At 33.3% G+C, this 22,092-nt stretch overlaps 1 protein-coding gene across 1 annotated transcript in view; it reads right to left on the bottom strand.

The window, feature by feature from the left end:
* The window catches only part of ITGA4 (integrin subunit alpha 4), a 78,014-nt gene that overhangs the window by 38,939 nt on the left and 16,983 nt on the right, over positions 1-22,092 (bottom strand). The window contains exons 2-14 of the mRNA XM_021718954.1: positions 21,707-21,813; positions 21,485-21,614; positions 17,892-17,959; positions 16,493-16,622; positions 14,788-14,873; positions 14,065-14,127; positions 13,837-13,974; positions 10,089-10,200; positions 5,949-6,043; positions 4,568-4,658; positions 3,910-3,955; positions 3,372-3,526; positions 565-719 (exon numbers count right to left, since the gene is read on the bottom strand). Coding sequence (XP_021574629.1) covers positions 565-719; positions 3,372-3,526; positions 3,910-3,955; positions 4,568-4,658; positions 5,949-6,043; positions 10,089-10,200; positions 13,837-13,974; positions 14,065-14,127; positions 14,788-14,873; positions 16,493-16,622; positions 17,892-17,959; positions 21,485-21,539 — 1,194 coding nt within the window. The 5' untranslated portion in view covers positions 21,540-21,614; positions 21,707-21,813. The remainder of the gene's footprint in view (positions 1-564; positions 720-3,371; positions 3,527-3,909; positions 3,956-4,567; positions 4,659-5,948; positions 6,044-10,088; positions 10,201-13,836; positions 13,975-14,064; positions 14,128-14,787; positions 14,874-16,492; positions 16,623-17,891; positions 17,960-21,484; positions 21,615-21,706; positions 21,814-22,092) is intronic.

Raw genomic sequence — 22,092 nt, 5'->3', positions numbered from 1 at the left:
TGGGAATGAGTGTTTTAATAAAAGAAACATGAAATCAACTGTACTTTGGCAGGACATACCCCAAACCATCATGAGAGCTGTCGTCCTGGCCCACAGATGATCCCCACCATGCTACAACTGTGCAAGTTCCCACTGACATCACTGACAAAACTGGCACAGAGACAAAGACATAATCCAAACACAGTCATGTTGGATTCTGCTTCGTTGGAGTCATATGAAAAACAAATCAACTTCCCCAGCCCCCAAAACCTACCATGGAATAGATCTGAGGCTCAGAGCTACTCAAGATGTACATGTCTAGACAAATGGATGAACAAAGGGCAAATATTTAAAAATAATGATGAGGACACACGTGATAAGTGTGAAAAAAGGTGACACAAAAAGTGGACTTTGAATTATTTAGGTTGAGATTGTCTAACATGTTAACTGAAACAATAGGTGCTAGTTCAGGAGGGGATAACGCTTGCTTTTACTACATTTTATTTTTAAAAAATGTAATAAGTCTTCCTCTACTGAAAATATTGAAGTTTACCTATTCATTAATAAAAAAATAGTTTACATTACCCTCATAAATGCTTGATGCGTTCTACAGTTAGGCACTCTGCTTGATACTTGCATGTTTCCTGTAACCATGTCAGAACTTCCATTAGAAAAAAAATAAAATCTTGATGGAGTCTCTGCCTTTCTGTTCACATCCAAACTCATGTTATAAAGCAGAACTACAAAAATGTAGAGAATTATAATTAATATAATGTAGAGAATTATAATTAATATAATTATAATTAATATAATTTCTTTTATTATTTTTGAAGTGATAATATTTAAAATATATAGACTACTGAATATAGCATAAATTCTACTCATTAAACAACTTTTGAAGACTAATCTGAACTATGAGAGAAAAATCATTACAAATATAAATTTCAAAAATCATTTTTATAAATTAAAAAAGGATAACAAACGAATCTTTAGATTTCTATTAACAACATTAGCATCTTTAGTTATTTGTTTAACCCTCCTATATTGAAGTTTCAAAACAACAATATCAAAATTGTTACTAATAATAAAAGTCTTGAGTAAAGTTTCCTACTTTTTTTTTGGAGGCATTTTTGTCCTTAGAACATCTGACTAAGATGAGACAAAGCACTGTGCTCAGGGGTCAATTGGGATAATTCTGTCTTGCATGGCTACATGAGTAATTTTATATATGGTTAGGTTCATTTATTCTTGTTTGTTTCTGATTTGAGGGCTTGCTGCCTTTATTTAAAACTTTTTCAATATATAAAAACACATAGTTAAATCATATATATATATTTTTTTTCCAGTCCTATACCCTGATTATTCATCCCTCTTCTGTTTTTTATTGACTTTTAGATTGATCTTCTAGAGTTAATTTGTGGAAAAACAAAAACCAAAACAAAACCTCTCAATAAATATTCTAGCAGTTTGGCAGGGTTTACTAAAATCTGACATAGTAAATATTCACCAGCTAAAGAAGATCTTCAAATAAGAAAAAATAAAGGAAGGAAAATTTTAAAAGCAAGCAAAAAAAAAAAAATCCAATTCAGGTCTTACCATTAAAGTAAGAACCATTTCCTGAATTTAAATGGGTTTTCACAAACAAGCTAAATTGGAAAGTCTGCTGAGATGTCACTCATTATATAGGAGCAATAACTCATAAGTGAGAGTTTAAAGAATTTATACATTTCTAAAGTATCGATTTATATTTTAGAAGTAACTTACACTTCTGAAAGAATTTATCTACTTATTTCAAGGAAACAAGTATAAAACCTATATTACTCTTACGCTTTTCAAATAAATCTTTCATTCATCCTTTTATTTGGAAAACAATAAAGTCAAAACTAATTGACTCAAAATTATAATAACTGACATTCAATACATAAGAGAGAAAGCTGCAATTGAAATAGCCATCTACAAAATCATTGCCCTGAGTTCAGAAAACAGTAAGTGAAAAAAGAGTGAATAGAAATCTATTCCCGGTAAAAGCCAAAAATGTCCTAGTTTCATTAAACGTTTGCCACGTGAATTATTTCTTAAAGAGTCATTTATGACAATTATAAAGCATGTTTCTCTAGCAATGCTATAATTATTTATGAGTTTCATATACTTGTCTTCAATCATTTAAAAAAATATCTGGTCACAATGGAATTTTAGTACAGTGAACACTGGTTTTACATAAAGGGAAAAAGATCTGCATCTATCCAACATGTATCTTTCAGAGAGCTCATCATTTGTCTGCATTAATGTGCAATTCACTCTGGGGTCAGACTCTCAACTGCCCCTTCTCTAATAGAAGACTTATGACATATGAAGACTTACTCATCCTCTTATTATTTCAGCTCTGACCAGGACTTTTCCAGAGCACTATTAAAAATGAGCCTGATCTAAAGTAGAGCTACCAGGCTCAGTCTGTACATCTCATTACAAGCTAATTCAGACTGAAACCTCTATTACATATCCATGCCATGATTTAGTAAGTACTTACTGCCCTTCATGATGTCTAGATCATCGCAGCCTGCAGGACCAAGTGTACAATCAACTCTTGGTAGGTCTTGCGGGAGGATCATCAACAATGTGAATTTGTAAAGTTCAAATAATAAACCCAGGTATGCTTTTCTCCTACCATGGGCTAGTTTTATGAGTAGTTGTTCTAATATTAGCTTAATTATAACATAATTAGGAACAGTAATCTGCTAGAAAAAATTGTTATGCTTATAAAGTCACATGCATGTGATTTGGGATTAATCATCACAATGTTGGATGAACCATACTAATGCTACTTTCTCCAGAGCAGATAATTGAGAGTTGCCTGTATAGAGGGAAAGGGCATGGTTCTCAGGAGTGCACAGTAACAGTGAATTATTAAGAAATGTGTCTTATTTATATAAATTAGACTCAGGTCTAGACTCCAGATAAGCTTATTCAATTATTGAAACATGATAGAATAATGAAAATAATCTTAGTCCTCTCAAGCCTTCTAGTTTAAATTTGCTCCAGGTTTTAAAGAGTTCAATAGAAAATTGGAGCTGAGGTGATGTTCTCTCTATTCTGAAGAGATTTCACAGATTAGATTTAGTTGGTTTACTCTACAGTTATACAGCAAATGATACTCTTTCCTTTGCTTTTTGTCATAATCTCTAGACAACTACAGCCTTCCGATGTGTTCCACTCATTGGTTACAACTTGAGAATCCAGAAGACGGGGAAGAAAAGTATATCACTGTTGGCTGCTTTCTCCTGTTCTAAAGAAGACCTACATGATGAAAACCAGTGAGGGCTCAAAATAGGACCAAGAAATTATAAAGAGTGAACTGCACAGTGTCAGTCATTAATTCTGTAGGACACACTTACCAATATAACCTGGAACTTCTTTGCCCTTATATGAGAAACAAAGCGTTAGGTCCATGCACACAGAAGGCAATCCGTTTTCAACACAGTCATATTTTGTTCTATTTACTGACTCAGGGTGGCTTAAAGAAGCATCAACAATCACCACAGGCCTTGTCCTAAGAAGGAAATAAAAATAACAATATTAATTGCAGACTTATTTTTCCTTAAGAAGATGTTTGGGTTTGTTTTTCAGTTTGCATTGACCATGTAATTTCACAGGTCTTTCTTATTAATAATAGTATGTGCATATATACTGAATTATATATATGTGCATCGAGCAAAATAAATTTTCATTTAAATATCTAAAATCATTTACTTTGATGATTTGTTTAAGTATATCTATGTAAGGTGGGAAAAATGTCCTAAAGTTCAATAATTAAACTTCAGAACACCAGAAAAAACAGTATGAGGTCACCACCATTGCTGATTTTAAACACTACCTCCCATCATTTACAATTAAACCAAATTGTCATTAAGCAGTGAAATATATCAAACTTACCTTAGCAATACAGCAGAATTAGAGTGAAAAGCACCAACTACTACATCTGGATGATAAAAATACAGCACAGATTAATGATCATCATTTGTCAAAGAGAATTACCTCGCAGTCTTATAAATACTTAACTACATATCACCTTTTGACTATATCAAAACATTATTTACAGAAAATTAATTAGAAAAGATATGCTACCATCTTAAGATACATTCCACATTTGTTTGAATCTATTTATTTACAATAACATTCATCCCTTCATAATATAACATATACTTTATGATATATACTTATGGTATACAGATAGGCTTACTAAGACAAAATTCAATCTTTGGATTAGAAACATTTACCCAGAAGTTTCCCTTAGAAATAATAATAATTATTACAGTTCTTTCTTTTCACCATTGCATGTTTGATTGATTTTTATAGGTGACTTTTATTTTTTCAAGGACAAAAATTATAACATTCAGTAACTAACAGTATAAAGCTGAGGAATTACTTGATCATTTTTTATCTATCCTTATACTCAAAAGAACTTTAAAAATGAAGGAAAAAATCATCAGTAAATTAAAGTCTTCCATACCAGTTTTATGTACTTCAAAATAAAGTAGCATCTATAATAAAGCATCTTCTAATTTATAAAATATGATACTTTTTTCCTCACCTACATATCCATTATTATCTGCATCAATTTGTCCTGATATAGACTGCCCAAACATACGTAATGATTGACTGATTTGAAGTCCTTCAATTCTCTGAAAAATAGTAAGTTGAGTAAGAAGCAGTTTTTGAACACCAAATATCCCAGAGAAGCAATGATTTCACTCAATCATAAGACTTCTCAAGCATGCCCTAGCACGTTTACTAACAAAGTTATTCAAATACTATTTATTAGTAAAATACTAAGAGAGGCAACGTTTTCTAGTTTGAATTGGGCAGGTGATATCTATTTTGTGTCTTTTTTTTTTTTTTACTTTCTTTACTTTGTGAGCAAAGTGAAAATTAAGTAGTACAGATTTTCTAAAACTGTCCTGATTTCCTTTCCTCAAGTCTTTTTTAGAGACTAGGACTCGCTATGTTGCCCACACTGGCCTTCAACTCCTGAGCTCAAAGGATCCTTCTACCTCAGGTGGGACTACAGGCCCATGCCACTATGCCCAGCCTCCTCAAGTCTTTTTTCAGGCTCTGTATTTACTTCCTTGACAAACATGAATAACTAAATAAGTAATTCAAAAAATAAGATGTCTACAATCACTTAGCAAAGCCTACCATTCAGGCTTAAGATGAAAGCCAATTTTTTTAACAAGAATAACTCAAGTTGGATATAAGCTTCCTATGCCATGTATTTAATTTCATGTTCAGATACTGATTTATAAATATTAAGCTGCTATTCCAAAACTAAGAAAATCAGTACTTTTTTTTCCTACATAAGTATATATTTTTCAGATATAGAGAGGACAATTTGCCCAATTTTACCTAATCAAAAACAACAGTACTAGTTAATGTTTCTATAAAAATATCATTGGAAAAACCTTTCTTCTCTGCATTTGAATCTAGTTTTTTTCTATGCACTGAAATGTTTTGATTTTTCAGCATATAAAAGTGAAGTCAGAGTTAAATCATGGACCTTTATTAAAGAGCTATCATCTTACTACTCTACACTAAACAGAGTATCATATGTTGTGTTCGATCTACTTGTGCAATCACGAAACACAGGACTTTAGCCATAAGACAAGACATAGTTAATCAAATCCAAATGGGCATATCTAGAATAGTATGGATATTACCCCAGAACACATTTTTGATGAGCTAGAAAGAGAAATCTTTAATAAGCAAGCTAGAGTGGAAATGAACTAGAATTCTTATTATTTTAAAAATTGTTTAAAGAGTTTCAAATAAGACCATTTACCATTGTTAGAAAAGGGTGAAATAAAATGTTATGTATTGGAAAGAACAAATGAATATAAATAAGTCCACATAAGCACTGAAAATGTAAGGATGCTTTTATTACCAATGCTTCTTTTGGAAACCGAACAGTATGTTACCTGTGAGAAAGTTGATGAGATCCCATCTACTCGGCCATTGTAAATATAAATAGCACCTCGTAAGTCATCTTCTTGTGGAGCTCCAATAGCAACATCTGCTTAGGAATTTAAATAGTAGAAAAACAGCAAATTATCGATATAAAGAATGCAACTGCAACTTTGGAAACTAACTTTTATCATGCTTAATGCATATCTCATAAGAAAACTCTCTTTTATTTAAAAAAACTAACACTTTTGTCAGAAAGAAAAAATATCTAATACTATCATAATAATGTACAGGACTGCACAGAATAGTTTGTGCATGGGAGAAAGCAGAGTGGACGGTCTGAAAGCTACGTTAGCAGAATGGTTGGGGGGTGGGTTTTGCAGCCAGACCACTGGAGTCTGACTCCTGTTCTGCCACTGTACACAGCTATACTATGCTGAACCCATTTCTTAATCTGTCTGTGACTCGGTAACTTCACCTATAGAATGGGATTAAAATAAAAACTCATAAAAGGACCTATCTCACGTGGTATTTAGAGCAGCACCCGGCATTAGGTTATTATAATCTATAAATATAATCACAAGACTTTTAAACTTAAACTTATTTCCTTTAAATTATTATTCCAATCAAGGTGATTAAAGTATCTGTTAGGGATATTTGTGCAAACACACACATACATTTCAGAAACTGATTTGTTCTGTAAAATATGATTACATCACCTTTATCAATTTATCAAGAATCATGTCAGATTATGACACCAAAAGAAAAAAAAAGATTTGATCAACTGATATAAGAATACCTGCATATAAACAGAAAATATGAATGACATAGATGCTTCAGTGCTATGGATGTGGAACACAAAGGAGAAAAATAATTCTACAGTTGTAAGAGTACTTCATTATCTTACTAAGTATTATCTATTTATTTTGGTATATTTATTTATTTGTATATATTTCTTTGTATGCCAATTTTTTTACTTTAACAGAAACCTAAAGTACAGATAGTTTGTTTTCATGTTATAACTTATCACTATCAAATCTAAAACCTTTTAAACAACTCTAGTGATAAGTTTTGTTTGTTTGTTTTTGTTTTCAGTCAGATTCTCACTCTGTCACCCAGAATGGAGTGCAGTGGCACACTCATGGTCACTCCAACGTCAACCTACTGGGCTCAGGAGATCCTTCTGCCTCAGCCTTCCAAGTAGCCAGAACAACAGGTGCGCACTACCACGCCCAGCTAATTTTTTTCATTTACTGTAGAGACAGCGTCTTGCCGAGTTGCCCAGACTGGTCTTGAATCCCTGGGCTCAAGCAATCCTCTTGCCTTGCCTCCCAAAGTGCTGGGATAGTGGTAAGTTTTGACGGCTATTCCAATGAAAACAAAAATATCTCTGATATATAACTCTATGCTAAATGCTGTGCAATTTTAAAAATGCAAAAGCATGTCCATTATGTTAGTCAGTCTGTCTGTGTATCTATTTTCCTACCTATTCTACAACTTTCTTATGATTTTGATGAGAGTTTTATACTAGACTTTTAGAAATTGGCTTGCTTTACTTTTGTAAAGACATGGAAAATATAGTGTAATTTTTCCTTTAGAAGAATAAAAAAATGATATGCCAAATGCCAAGACAATTTGGGTCTGCTATGAAAAACACCACACAGTTTTTGAAAAATAAAAGGACACTAAGTATGATTTGCATTTAATACTGGAGCTGGAGGTTAAAAAAAAAAGCAGGTGAGTTTTCATTTTCTCTCTACACAGTTCTATACCCCCAGCCATGAACACAAAGTATCTCCATCCATCTACTCCCAAAAAATAAGATGGAAGATGGGCAAAGGAATAAAGAAAAACATAAAGAAAAATAGCATGTAGATGCCTTGCTGTCTCACCCAGGAAGACTTGGTGGAATGGAATTAAAGACCTAAGCAGAGAGCTAGGACAAACTGACCCTACTTCCAAAACAGCAATGGTCTTGCTAATATCTAAAAATGTAGAAAATACCTAATCATTGGCAAAATAGAAGATAAAATTAAAAGGACCAAGTAGAAAAAAATATATAGTATAGCAAACATTCACTGAAGTGTTACTGTAGCTACTAAATATAAATATGTTGTGAATTATAAATGAGCATATGATTAAAACTAAAAAAGCACAAAATATGCAGACATATACAAATAATCATTTGAATAATACATCTCCCAGAGATAAAGATACTACATTTAGGAGTGGAGTGGGCTCTAAGAAAAGCAAGTGCTCGCTGAATTCTGCTTCTCATATACAAACGGAAAGACTGCACTGTCTCCTGAAGGTCCCCTCTGACGTCCTTTCCCGAAGTTTCATGGAAAGAACACTTTCTGCCTGTCCTTCACATCACTGGAAACTTGCCTGGGATTTTCCCAGGCCCTGGAGTCATTCTGATCAGGGAACTTGCCTATTGTCCATGACAGTTTTACAACTCTATCCAATTACAACAATTCAGGTTGTTTATTGACATTTTGATGCCACAAAAATCATTTCTCAGACACATGCACAGATGTATCATTGCACATTAGTGAAGATAGTGAGTGGTCTTCCTTGAGAGTATCAACTAAAAACAAGATGTAGAGGAATCCTAAGTAAACAAAGTATTTTACTAAACCTTGCTTTTAAAAAAAGGAAGTGTATTATCTCATATAATCCATATGAAATGTCAAGGTGTTCTATCCATAGATTTTTATTAGGTAGGATCCTCAAATTTGTCACTAAATAAGGCTTATCTTCTCATGTCTTATTCTTATTTTTGATTTGATAACAAAATATTTAAAAAGTGGTGCACTATTTCCTTCATTTTCATTTATTATGGCACATACCCTTTTCCAAGTATGGTACATCTGATCCAAAATAAATGCCCAATAAATATAACATAATTGCTATTACTTGTGAAATCTAACATCTAGCATAATAAAATTCCACATAGGTTTATTATAAAATGTTATATGTAATCATAATATCCAAAAAATAATCTACATATATATTTTCTTTACTTTCATTGTTTTAAACAGTAAAAAAATCCAGAAATGATAAAGTTTGTATACTAAATTACACTATTTTAGATTTATGAAGTTTCATTGAAAGCATATATTCAATAGTTAACTTTTCTTGTAGAATAATGTATTTTATAAACTATAACAGATTGAAGCATTTAGGTATAAGAAGAAATTAAGGAGGTGAGAATTGATAGCACTCAATTTATTTTTAGTATCCAAAAAAAGGTTAGTCTAACATTACTATATACTAATTGACAATGACCTTATCAAGAAGACACAATTATGATTTCTGAAAATGAATTATCAAATACTTATGTGATGAACTCTAAGAAACTGCACACTTTTCTCAAACCTGTTCATCATTTTATGCACAGTTTTAACAGACTCAGTTACCTCACAGAACTAGATAGATAAAGCAAATTTTAAGAAGGAATGCTAGTAGATATAGGCATCAACAGCATTGATATCCAGGGCAGTATACACAGTTAGGACAGTGCTATCTATTCAATTGGTGAATAACTTTCATATCAGTGGGTAAATGGCCACTGTCCCCAAGTTTCTCAGTTGCTCACTCACCCCTGCTCAGGACTCTCTTCTGAAATCCCCCAAATCCTCCCACATATGGCTATTGGGAATGCCTGGCACAGCAAGAGGCTTCCAGAACCCTGCTCCGGTTCTGCAGCCAGCCTCTGTTGGGTTTGGTCAGTGTCTTTACTGTTCTGATAGTTACATATCAGAGTCCATTGAGTCTATGATACACCCCCCCCATATTTTATTATTGCTGAAATCAGGATTCCCCTTAAAATAGAAAAACAGTGGGTGACACAGTTTAACGAGCAGCAGTTTTTTAGGGGCACATAATAACGCAACTTCTAATCAATAGTGCCTTCGAATCAGTAAAATAAAGTTAGTTGAATATCATACTTTATTAACAATGGTATGATCAATAGCTGACAATTGAGAAGTCAGATGTAACAATAAAAAGGAAAAAAAAACAACTTAGCATACCATTTTGGTTCCATTTTATACAGAAAGGCAAACAACCCAAAACTTTTTCATCAGATTCTCTTCCATATGCCACTTTAAAAGCGGAAATCAAGTACCAAATTAGATACTTTTAATTACCTTCAAAGCCATCATTGTCAATGTCACCAAGATTAACTATAGATTCCCCAAATCTTGCAGCGTATTTGTCACTTCCAATGAGTTTTGTTTCCATTTCATTCATTACTGCTCCCTAGATAGAAAGAGAGAAAAGGTGTCATTATAACACTCCCTGACAACTTTACACATGATTGACTGCTATAATTGGATATGGATTTTTTTTCTAATGCATCAAACAAGTTGGACAAACTACAAACTGAGCTTTAGTACACACATCTCAGTTCAAGTCAATAAATATTTATTAAATCTGTCAACACATAAATAGTATGATTAGAGCTCAGAGGACATAAAAAATTGTCAAACTCATGATCCCTAGGCTTTGAAAATCCAATAAATCATTTTGATAATTCAATCTGGCAAATATTTATTGAGCTTTTACTAACGACAATGCACTGTGCAAAGAGTGAAAGGGTAAAAGGGGGTGAGGCAGTGTGTATATAAAACACACTCCCTTTCCTCAAGAAGCCCATGGCTACACAGAGGGCTTTGCACACGCATATAAGTGACTTAGAGGTACAAACTGCTTTACAATACCAGGAAGAAAAATAAGAATATCTAATTGTGATAACAGGAGAGATTTCATAAAGGAAATGGCACATAGAAAGAAAACTATCAGCAAAACACAGATCCCAAAGAATTTGGTTATAATGAATGACATGTATAAAGAATGAGACAAAAATAGACTTCAGTCTTATGGTGTAGCATTTTATCTATCTAGTTCCGTGAGGAAAATTTACTGTTAATTTCCTGAACAACAGGAAACCACTGAAGGTTTCTGTGTTGAGTGGCATAACTGAAGCTGGTCTTTGGAACCTTGTCACAGCAGCAATGAAGCATGGATCAGTCAATTGATATCTAGGAAGTGGGAAGATGAGTTAATACAGTAAGACATTCAATAATGTTACAACAGTGAGTTGTTGCAATAACAGCTACCAATTCTCTTTAAAAACGTTGATAATGTCAGTCTCTTGTATTAAAGAAAAAAAAATCCATGCATTGCTCATCATAGATTTTTCCTCGTCTCAAACAAGGCTAATCATTATTCTATAAACACACAAGTGTTCTTCCCTTGTTAAGTGTCCTTCATCTTTTATTTTCCAGTTGAGAAATTCCTATTTTTGTCCTCTTCAAATATTATTTCCTCTGTGAAACCTTCTTGAACCAAAGGGGAATCACTTATTTTACTTTGTGTGTACATATAATATAATGTGCCATTTACCAAGTGGTATTCAGTTGTTTACTCCCATGTTTGGTGTCTTCTCTAAACTCTGAAGTCCTGGAAGTCAGGACTAAGGTTATTCTCTGTTCTTTTCATAGTCCTTGTTACATTTCAGATACTCACTAATATCAATTATAATTTTATTTTAAATAAACTAAGATAACAGGAAATCATCTTTACAGATGTACTCTCTGACATCAAAGCAGTGAATGGTTGTATTAAAGGAATAAAGGATAAAACAGCTTGACTCCTGGAAAAATGTCTAAATTAAAGAGAAGAAAGAGGCTCTAGGGAGGATAGACATGGTACAGACTAAAGACAATACAATCTTATTTAAATTTTGGGAGGAGAGTTTAAAGAGGAAGTGGTGATTACTCTTCTTCAAGTATTCTCTAGTCACAGAGTGTGGTGAACAAGAGTTTGCTAGGGACCCCTGAGGGCCGTTTTAGTAGCAGTAGGTGGAAGTCAGAGTTATTCAAGTGTCATTCTTTCTTGAGATCATTCAAAAACAATTTCAGAGCACCCACTTGTCCGGGACTCTTCCAAACCCTAAAGATATAGCAATAAGCAAGACAAACAATTCCTTTCCACATGGCATCCAGACTCCAGTGGAAGAACAGATGATAGTAAACCATATATATATAGTAAATATATAATGCCACTTAGCCATTAGTGCCATTTCAGGGAGCTGAGAAATAGAAGGGCAGGTGGGGGAAAAGAAAGGAAGACTAATCTATGCCAGAGAATTTAAAAGATGAAATCAATTATTAAATTAATCCCAGTATTCAACAGTGGAGCATCAGGTTAGGCATGAGTGCAGCAGCTTGCATCTGTTTTTCATGATGGAATTGTTTAAGATTTCAATGGGAAAAAAGATTTCTATATTGCTTTATTTTGCTACTCTTTAAGCTGTTCTCCAAAAAGTTTAGTGGTAATGAGAAAGATAATAGAAATTTGCAGCGTGAGGCTGTAGCAAGTACAAAGAAGACCATTTATAGGAAGGGAAATGAGAAATCTCTATGGAAGTTATGTCTGATATCACCATTAATAAGATTCTAATCATCACTGTGTAAATGATATGCCTTTACTATTAAAATTAAGTTTAAAATTAGTCTAGGAAATACCAAAGTATAAATGACTTCCTGGCTTTATATGTCAAACTTTGAGAATTCTCCAGCTTTACAAGACCAAAGTGTTTTCTCTCTTAAATTGTACAGAGTGTAGTCTGATGCTTAGTATAAGAATTTATTAAATGCTCTGAAATTATTGATTAGACATGGTTACAAACACTTTCTGGAAACAGATTTTACTTTGTTGAATTCTGACTAAAAAACGCTATGCCATAAGAAATGAACCAGTTTTCTTACAAGCCCACTTTTGCTTTCAAATCAAAACAACAGGCCAAGAAGACTCCTTTAAGACACTATCAATTTTTTTGTTTCTTTGTTTAAATGTCAAGAAGCTAATCTGGCAAGGTAAGACTAGCAGAACTCTTTAAACAGAAACATCAAGTGGTCAATTTTGACTCCAAAATATTACTCATAATTTAAAATTGAACAATAGTCAGTAATTACGTACTTATACAATGAATATAACCAATTTGAAATAAACTATATCAACTTTATATTTTTGTCGAGAATAATCTGTATAAAATATGAAAATTAGCATTTTCTCAAAGCACATCTTGTTTCTAATTGTTTTCCTAGAAATTGAACACATTCAATTCTTTATCTTATACCTCAAGTAATATTGTATAATATAGTAAATTATATAAAGACCTTAACTATATAACTATGAAGAAATCTACATTTTGGTTGGGCACAGTGGCTCATGACTGTAATCCCAGCACTTTGTGATACTGAGTTGAGAGGATTGCTTGAGGTCCGAAGTTTGAGACCAGCCTGGGTAATATAGCAAGATTCATCTCTAACAAAAAATAAAATAAAATAAAATAAAATAAATCAAGTGTGTTGGTGTATGTCTGTAGTATCGTCTATTCAGGAGGCTGAGGTGGGTGGATTGCCTGAGTCCAGGAGGTCGAGGCTGCAGTCAGCCATGAAAGTGCCACTGCATTCTAGCCAGGGTGACAGAGTGAGGATCACCAATACAAAAAAAAAAAAAAAGAAAGAAAGAAAGGAAAAGGAAAGAAATCTACATTTTGAAGAACATATAAAAATTATTCTTTCAAATTATACTTGTATCAAAATAAAACTAAAAAAAATTTCAATGATGAAAGTGAGCACATACAAGCTATGAACAGAGAAATTCCCTAGCAAATTATCCCATACGTCTGGAATACCACAATGAGAGAGTTGCCCATTCTCATCATGTTCCATTTGATTCTTAGAGCATCCATATAATTAGCAGAATTTTTACTTCTGTCAGTAAAACAAACCTAAGAATCCATGGCCCTCAGAACTCTGGAATCAGACCAATTTCTGTTTTGAACATATTTCCATAAATGCTTCCAGTGTGGGCACTTGGACATACCGAGCCAGAGTTGATGTACACGAACACTCTGCCTTCCTCCCTGATGGTGCTCTGCATGGGCGCTCCCACGAGGAGATCTGAGAAGCCATCTGCGTTGAGGTCCACAGCACAGACAGAAGCCCCAAAATATGAGCCAAGCTGTCCCAAAGCAAGCCAGATCCAGTCACTGAGACAAAAGCTGGTTTAGTCACAAAACCCGTGATGATACCAAAGGTAGAGACATATTACCTTTTTACCTTTCATTTCATATATGATATTTAGTTCTTTTGCATCAATGCTGAATATATATGCCTGTAAATGGGGAAAGAATTAGAAAAGTTTAGACTGCCATCATATTTTTCTAAACTTATTTCTGTTGGATCAAAACGTCAATTTTTAAACTTGTAATTGCTCAAATATTAAAAAAAAGTAAGATATACAAAAGGCTTTGGGATCCACTGTTACACTAATATGTCTTACTTGAAAAAATATCTGCTTAGGAATTATCTTATTGATCCCATAGAGAAGGCACAGAAATTGTTCTCTTCACTTTTCAAAAAGAAAGGCTTAGGAAAATGTTCTAGTGTGACCAACGTTCACAGAGCAATGTAGCAAAATCTAGCACCAGAAATAGCATTTCCTTCTTTCCAGTCTCACCACAAAACAAGTAGTTGCCTAAATTTCCTTTCAGCTGTAAATCTGTTATTCAATAAATGTATTTCTTGGTATTTTACAATTTACTTACAGGAAGAAAAGTCTCATTTGAGTTCTGTAATGCCCCTGAAAGCTTTCTTGCTAAACTTCTTTTAAAACCATAAATCTTTTGCCAGTTCTTCTAAATGTAATACTCGTACATTGTTCATCATTCTAATCTTCCATTCCTTCACACTTTTGCAGGTTCTCCTTTAATAGCTTATTCATGCATATACTTGTACCTTTGTGAAGAAATAAATACAAAATTGTACGTCTTACTTTACCAATCTGTTCATGTTGAGGAGCTCCTCCAACGACTTCGGTTGAATGCTGACTCCGAAAGTGACCAGCTCCAACGGAATAGCCTTCAAGAAAAGGGAGACTGAGAATCCTTTTTTGCAATGGGTAAAAGGTATCATAAGTCTACTCAAAGTTAAATGAGACTGAATTCAAAATGACTGCGTTAAGTGGAGTTTTAAGAATATTCAGCTTTGCAGTACTCAAAATTGATCATATATATATTTGATGAATATGTCATAAAACTGTAGTCATATAGTTTACATCCTCAGGTCCTACAAACTGAAAATAGCATCTTTACACCTGGTTTGTTAGTCCGTGTATAGTATCAGTAATCAGCTTCTATAACTACAACAGAAATATTTTAGAGTATATAAAATATAACATTTTAAACTTTAAATAAAAATCATTCTAAAGCTCAACTTTTTGCCAGAAAATTTTTCTATTGTAATGACTTATAATGCCACAAAAGGTAAAACATTTTTATTTTATGTGATAAAGGGCATATTAAGTTATATTTCTTATAATGCTTCAAGATATCCTTCAATCATAAGCAAGAAAACTTTGAATTATAAATGAATTCTTTCTGTTTGAAGATTAATTTCTTCTGCTTGAATGGAAAAAAAATACTGCTTGTTTTAAAATTATTTCTGAGCATAAGACACCCACATCTGAAGCACATACAATTTAAACAAACATGAATTTTCTAAGAAGTTACAGGGAGAACGCTTATTTTCCTGTAATGGGAATTAATGCCAGAACATTTTGTATTTCTGTTGAAATACAGATGATAAAGTGTCCTACTACAGATTGATGAAATGATAATGATAAGGAGGATAAAAATAGTGAAGTTCTGGGAAACATTCTAGGAACTTAGGAGGTGAAGGTCAATGGCTATTTTTAGACCCATATGCGTCATGATGTTACCCCTCATCCAGTATGCTGTCGACAGTCATGTTGGCTTTCAGTTGGTCCTCTAAGAAACTATACTTCCTTATTCACATGTTTAAATGAGTCAATTCATGTAAAGCTCCTATAAAAAGTTTTTAGGATATGGTAAGCCCTCAATAGAGGCTGTCTATATAATAAGTTGATTGCATATAGTTATGAGCTCCTAAATGTTTTTCCTAAAGTGAATTACAAAGAGTAAACTAGAAATTCGAAAAATTACATATTGCTGGGCATGGTGGCTCATGCTTGTAATCCCAGCACATTGGGAGGCTGAGGCGGAAAGATTGCTTGAGCCCAGGAATTTGAGACCAGCTTGGGCAACATAGCGAGATCTTGCCTCTACAAGGAAGAAAAAAATTAGCCAAACGCGGTAGTGTGGGTTGTATCTGTAGTTCCAGCTACTCAGGTGGCTGAGGTGAAAGAACTGTTTGGTTCCAAAGGTCAAGGTTGTGGTGAGCCATGATCATGCCACTGCACTCCAGCTGAGGCAACAGAGTGAGACCCTGACTCAAAAAACAAACAAAAAAAGAATCCTCTGTTGATGATTGTAATTACATATGTAAATGTAAAATAATAAGCTAACTAAAGTTTCCAAAATTCTATACTTAAGAGACAGTTTCTGAACTGTCACTTTAACTACTACTGGCCATTTAGGTGTTTAACAAACATAATTTTCCTTGTTTAAAATTATAGTGCTAGTATCTATAAGGCAGAGATCACTTGATTTGTCTAGTACCTAAATAACTTCCAAATTTTACTTGATTGTGTTTGTCTAAAAAAGCCTTATATTTATTTGTAGTTATATTGTAGACAAAAAGAGAGCCAGTCCAATATGATGACCCTGGGGCGCCCATCACAATCAAATCCTGTAAGGAAAAAAAACACAATTTATCATCATCATTTAAAGGTAAATCTCACCACTCCAAACCTCCTCCAGATACACAACACTTTAAACAGTGAAGATAATATATATTTTATAATAAATTTCTGAATTATGGACATTTTATGCAGTTAAAATAAGTCAGAAGCAAAACCAGAGAAACTAGTTAGAGCATTTCCACTTCAAAATAGAATTTCAGGGAATAAAATTTTAATTTCATTTAACATTTATCAAGGTATTTTAACAGTTGAAGGTAGACTCATGGAACACTATAAGCGTTTGAGAGAGAGACAATGTGGTTTCTAGTAAAGAAAATGACATTCAAGTAACTCATTAGTGTTCATTACAGAGATAATGTGTTGCCAAAGAGTCAAATTATTTCAAGTTGCAAAAAATTCTGATAGTTTTCCTATCATTGTTAACTTGAGGAAAAAAAGTCCAGTGGAATTGTGTGGTATATTTAATTATAAATAGGAATTTGGGAAAAGAAAACACAATTAAGATTGGAATTAACATGCCTTTGTCTGGTATAGTAAGCAAACTTTCAGCAATCAAACCTATTTAGCATATTTCTATATTTCCTAAACATTTTAAATATAAACTGAATAAAGAATCCTTTTAAATATTTTTTATGTAATACTTAATATTTATAGAAATTGTCAGTCCCAAATGTGATGCACCCTTGTCTCCACAGAGTCAGAAAACATTCATAAATTCATAGAGGGTTTTTAAGAGAAACTGGGAGATTTAGGGGTGAATACAAATGTGACCTGTAACCTAGAGTATTATAGACTAATAGACTTTGGGAATACTGTATGTCTGATTTAAGAGATTATTATTAAGTTCTTATATTTCCCAGTTATCATAATTTTAATGAAAAATATGAACTCTTTGCCCCCCTACTAGAAATTAAAAATGACATACTTGGATTGATATTTTCAATACCCGAGTTAGCAAAACAATTAACTATAGTAGCTACTTTTGATTCTCATTAAATTCTTCATGAAAGCAATATTCATTAGTATGGATTTTAGTTGCTCTTGTGTAGTACAGCCATCCAAACAGTAATATTTTCTCAAAATATATGTGGACTGTTGAATGGCGAAAATTAAGTTGTAATACCCACAAATTTAACAGGCATTATGCAGATGCTACACAGTGTTTACTTTAAAGCATAACATTAGTCTTCTAAACCTTCAGGAGAATTAAAGTTCTGTATGTAAACATTCATAGTAGCTATTTTTTGAACTAGTACCTTTGTGTAAAAACTAGATATTCCAGCTTGACATGATGCAAAATTTTCTCCAAATTTTCTCACATAATCTAAAATGAAATATAAAAACAATGCATAATTTTGTTTTAAAATAAAGACAATTTTTTGTCTATGGCCATACCACCCTGAACATGATGCTTTTCTGATTTCAGAAGCCAAGCAGAATGGGGCCTGGTTAGTACTTCGATGGGAGACCTCCTGGGAAAACCTGGTGTTATAGGTTATTGGAGTTCTACTTCCTCTCTCCATCTTTGGCCAGGCATAGTTGCTCATGCCTATAATCCTGGCACTTTGGAAGCCAAGGCAAGAGGATTGCTTAACCTCAGAAGTTTGAAATCAACCTGGGCAGTATAGCGAGACCTCATCTCTACTAAAATAAAAAAAATTAGCCAGGCATGATGGTGCATGCCTGTAGTCCCAGCTATTTGGGAGGCTGAGGCAGAAAGATTGCCTGAGCCCAGAAGGTCAAGGCTGTGGTGAGTTGTGATCGTGCCACTACACTCTAGTCTGGCCAACAGTGTGAGAACCCCCCAACTCAAAAAAAAAATTTTTTTAAAAAAGACAATTTTCATAATTTACTTTTCTTATAAAACCTTGCAAATATATCTTTTAAGGTCTATCACTCTTATTTTTTAAAAAATAGTAACTTTGATACAATTTAAGATAACAAATCTTTTCCATATTAATCTTCAAAATAGTCCTACAAAATGGCAATGAAAATATCTCCTTCTGCCTCCTCTTCATAGGAAGAACACATAGCATATACTCAAAAAAATTGTCAAATGAATACATAAGAGGTAGGATTTGTGACTTTGAGTTTATGAATTTTTTTCAAATTGTATATATTTAAGATGTAGAATATCACATTTGATATACATACACATGCACAGTGAAATGGTTACTACAGCTCAGCAAGTTAACAGACCCATCTCCTCAAAGTGACCTTTATGTAGTAAGAGCATCTGAAATCAATCTCTCTCTCACCAAATTGCAGATACACAATACAATATTATTAACTATAGTCCTCATACTGCACATTAGTTCTCCAGACTTATTCATCGTACATAACTGCAACCTTTTATCCTTTGACCAGTATCTCCCTATTCCCTACCCAACTCCTGTCCCATTAATCACCTTACTACTTATGTATTTGACTTTTTTAGATTCCTCATATAAGTGAGATCAGACACTATTTGTCTTTCTGTGCCTGCCTATTTAAAATAACATCCTCCAGATTCATCCATGTTGTCACAAATGATTTTCTTTTTTAGAGTTGAATAATATTCCATTGCATATGTATATATGTGTGTGTGTGTATTCAAACTCCACCCCCCCACACACACAATTCTTTATCCATTAATTCATCTGTCAATAGAAACAAATTGTTTCTATGTCTTGGCTATTGTGAATGATGCTGCAATGTACATGGGAGTGCAGATATCTTTATGGAGTATGATTTCATTTTCTTTGGGGATGAACCTAGAAGAAGGAATTCTGGGCCAATAGTAATCCAATTTTTAATTTTTTGAGAACTTTCCATACTGTTTTCCATAATCCCTATACCAATTTACATTCCTACCAAAAGTATGCAAAGGTTCCAGCATCTCCACGTCCTCATCAACACTTATTTTTTTATTATAACCATTTCAACAAATGCAAAGTGATATTTCATTGTAATTTATGAACTGCATTTCCTTGGTGATTAGTGAGGTTGAATACCTTTTCATACACTTATTGACCATTTTGATGCCTTCTTTGGAAAGAAAGCTATTGTAGTCCTTTGCCTTTTTTTAATGAGGCTATTTTTTTTTTTTTGGCTGTAAGTTAGTGAGGTCCTTATCTATTTTAGATATTAATCCTTTATCAGCTGTATGGTTGGCAAATATTTTCTTTCATAGGTTGCCTCTTTACTCTGTTGATAGTTTCCTTTGTTGTGCGTAAGTTTTTTCATTCCTTGCTGTCCCACTTGTCTATTTTTGTTTTTGCTACCTGAGCTTTTGGCATAATATCCCCAAATTCATGCCCAGACCATTGCCAAGGAGCTTTTCCCCTGTGTTTTATTCTAGAGTTTTGTGGTTTCAGGTCTTACATTTAACTCTTTAATCCATTTTGACTTAATTTTTGTGTATTGGTTATGGGTCCAATTCCATTCTTCTGCATGTGGATATTCAATTTTTCCAGTGCCATTTCTGAAGAGAGTATCTTTTCCTACATTTTGCCCAGCTAAAAATACAGACTGAATCAAGATCCACATAAAGATGGACAGTCTTATTAAAAAGCCCCATGAATAAATGCTTTTGGAACTTACTGAGGGGACAAAGCTTTGCTTCTTCTGAAAAACTGACATAAGTAAACATCTGTGGAAATAAGAACCAAGACCACATCTTTCTTTTGGACGTTGCTAGTCAAAAATCTTAAATAAATTGCTAAGTCATTTATAATCGCCATTTCCTGTCATGAGTTTTCACTCTTTTTTATATTTTAACTGATCCTATATTTTACAATTATAGGTGTGTTAGGTTTATGCCATCTTGGATTTTTTGTGGAATGTGGCTAAGTATATCTGAGCAAAAATAAAAACTCTACTGCAAAATGTTTTAAAGTATAGACCATAAACTAATTTTTTAAAAAGGATTATAAACAGTCAGAAACCTAGACTAAGTTTTACTGTAACTGAAAATTTCATATTCACCTTTTATCTTTTTGGCATCCGAAAGTAAAATAGGAATATATATCAGAATCTCCATGATATCAACTTCCAGGGAGGAAAGACCCCCATATTATTAGAATAGATAACTGAATTCAAATACTTGGCCAAAGTTTTGCCAGTTAATAAAAATTTTGTTTGGTTGCTGGGGTTTTTTTTTTCTTATGGGATAGGGATGGTTAGAAAAGTTAGAAATTGGTATTCATAAATGTTTCTTAGTTTTATAAGACACATTTTTATAATTTTAGTTTTGTCATGGGTATCATTTTAAATGCTCTGTTGACAGTTACCCCAACTTTGCTCACTTCAGTGTTTCTGCACAAGCTGATGCTACTTTACAACACAGAATATCCTTGGGAAAGATCTTTCAAATTCAAAACCAATCTCTTACTCTTTCAGAAATAAAAGTAAATCAGAAAAAGAGAGAGAAAGAAAAAGAAAGATTTGCTTACACTTATACTTTTTTCCCCCAATTATTCCTGAAAGCTAAAAGTAAAGCAAGAAACCTAAATAGTCTTTTTCTTTTTAATCAGACTTTCCAATATAGTTTCATGGTTTTAAGTGTCCTATATTAGGACTCACTTATACCAAATTGAAAGTACATTTAATGCAAAAGTGGGTAATTACCAACTCAATTCTAGAATCATCCAAATAAAACTGGAGAATTTCTATAGCACAAAAAATTTATGAAAATTAATGCTACTGCAATTGGGTAAAGAAAGGAAGAAATACTTTGAGTACTTAGAATATAACTACTTTGAAGATCTCCCTCTCCCTCTCTGAATATCTAAACTTGAAGATAAAATTAAAAAACTAAATAACATTCACTTATTTCTCTTGATCTAGTTAATATGAAGACCATGCTTACCTTGATAACATGGAGCTATTCTTTTACTCAGTTCTGTTCGTAAGTCAGAGGGCATTCCATAGCAAACACCAGTTGGGAGCTTATTTTCCTTCTTTATGTAAAATATATTTTTCCATCTATGCCCACACGTCTGAATAAAATAAAAGTAGACCAAATGATGTGAAAATGGCACACAGGATATCTGACTTCATGACTGAGCAGTGGACCAATCCCAATACCTACCACAATGGATCCATTTTCTCCTGGCTGTCTGGAAAGTGTGACCCCCAACCATTGATTGTCTCTCTCTTCCAAACAAGTCTTTCCACAAGGTTCTCCATTAGGGCTACCTACAACATTTGAAAATGATTATACGTTATCTTGAAAATAACATTATTCCATGAGAGCAGAGAACATAAGCATGTGTGCTCATCTCCAAATGCCTTCCTTAACCACTTTTCTATCATCTTCTATTTAATTCACAATGTGGGGGGAAATGTGGGTTCCTCTGTGAAAATGTAATTATTCTCTCATACAAGGTGATGTTTGTTTGTAGAATTGACATTTGACTTGTATCACCAACAAGTCAGAGACTCAGTGACACAGAAGACTGCAAACTAACATGACTG

Source organism: Carlito syrichta, unplaced genomic scaffold (assembly GCF_000164805.1).
Source record: "Carlito syrichta isolate Samal-C Ts95f unplaced genomic scaffold, Tarsius_syrichta-2.0.1 Scaffold314030, whole genome shotgun sequence".
Taxonomy (NCBI): domain Eukaryota; kingdom Metazoa; phylum Chordata; class Mammalia; order Primates; family Tarsiidae; genus Carlito; species Carlito syrichta.
The sequence above is the reverse complement of the archived record's forward strand: the minus strand, read 5'-3'. Positions and strand labels throughout refer to the sequence as shown.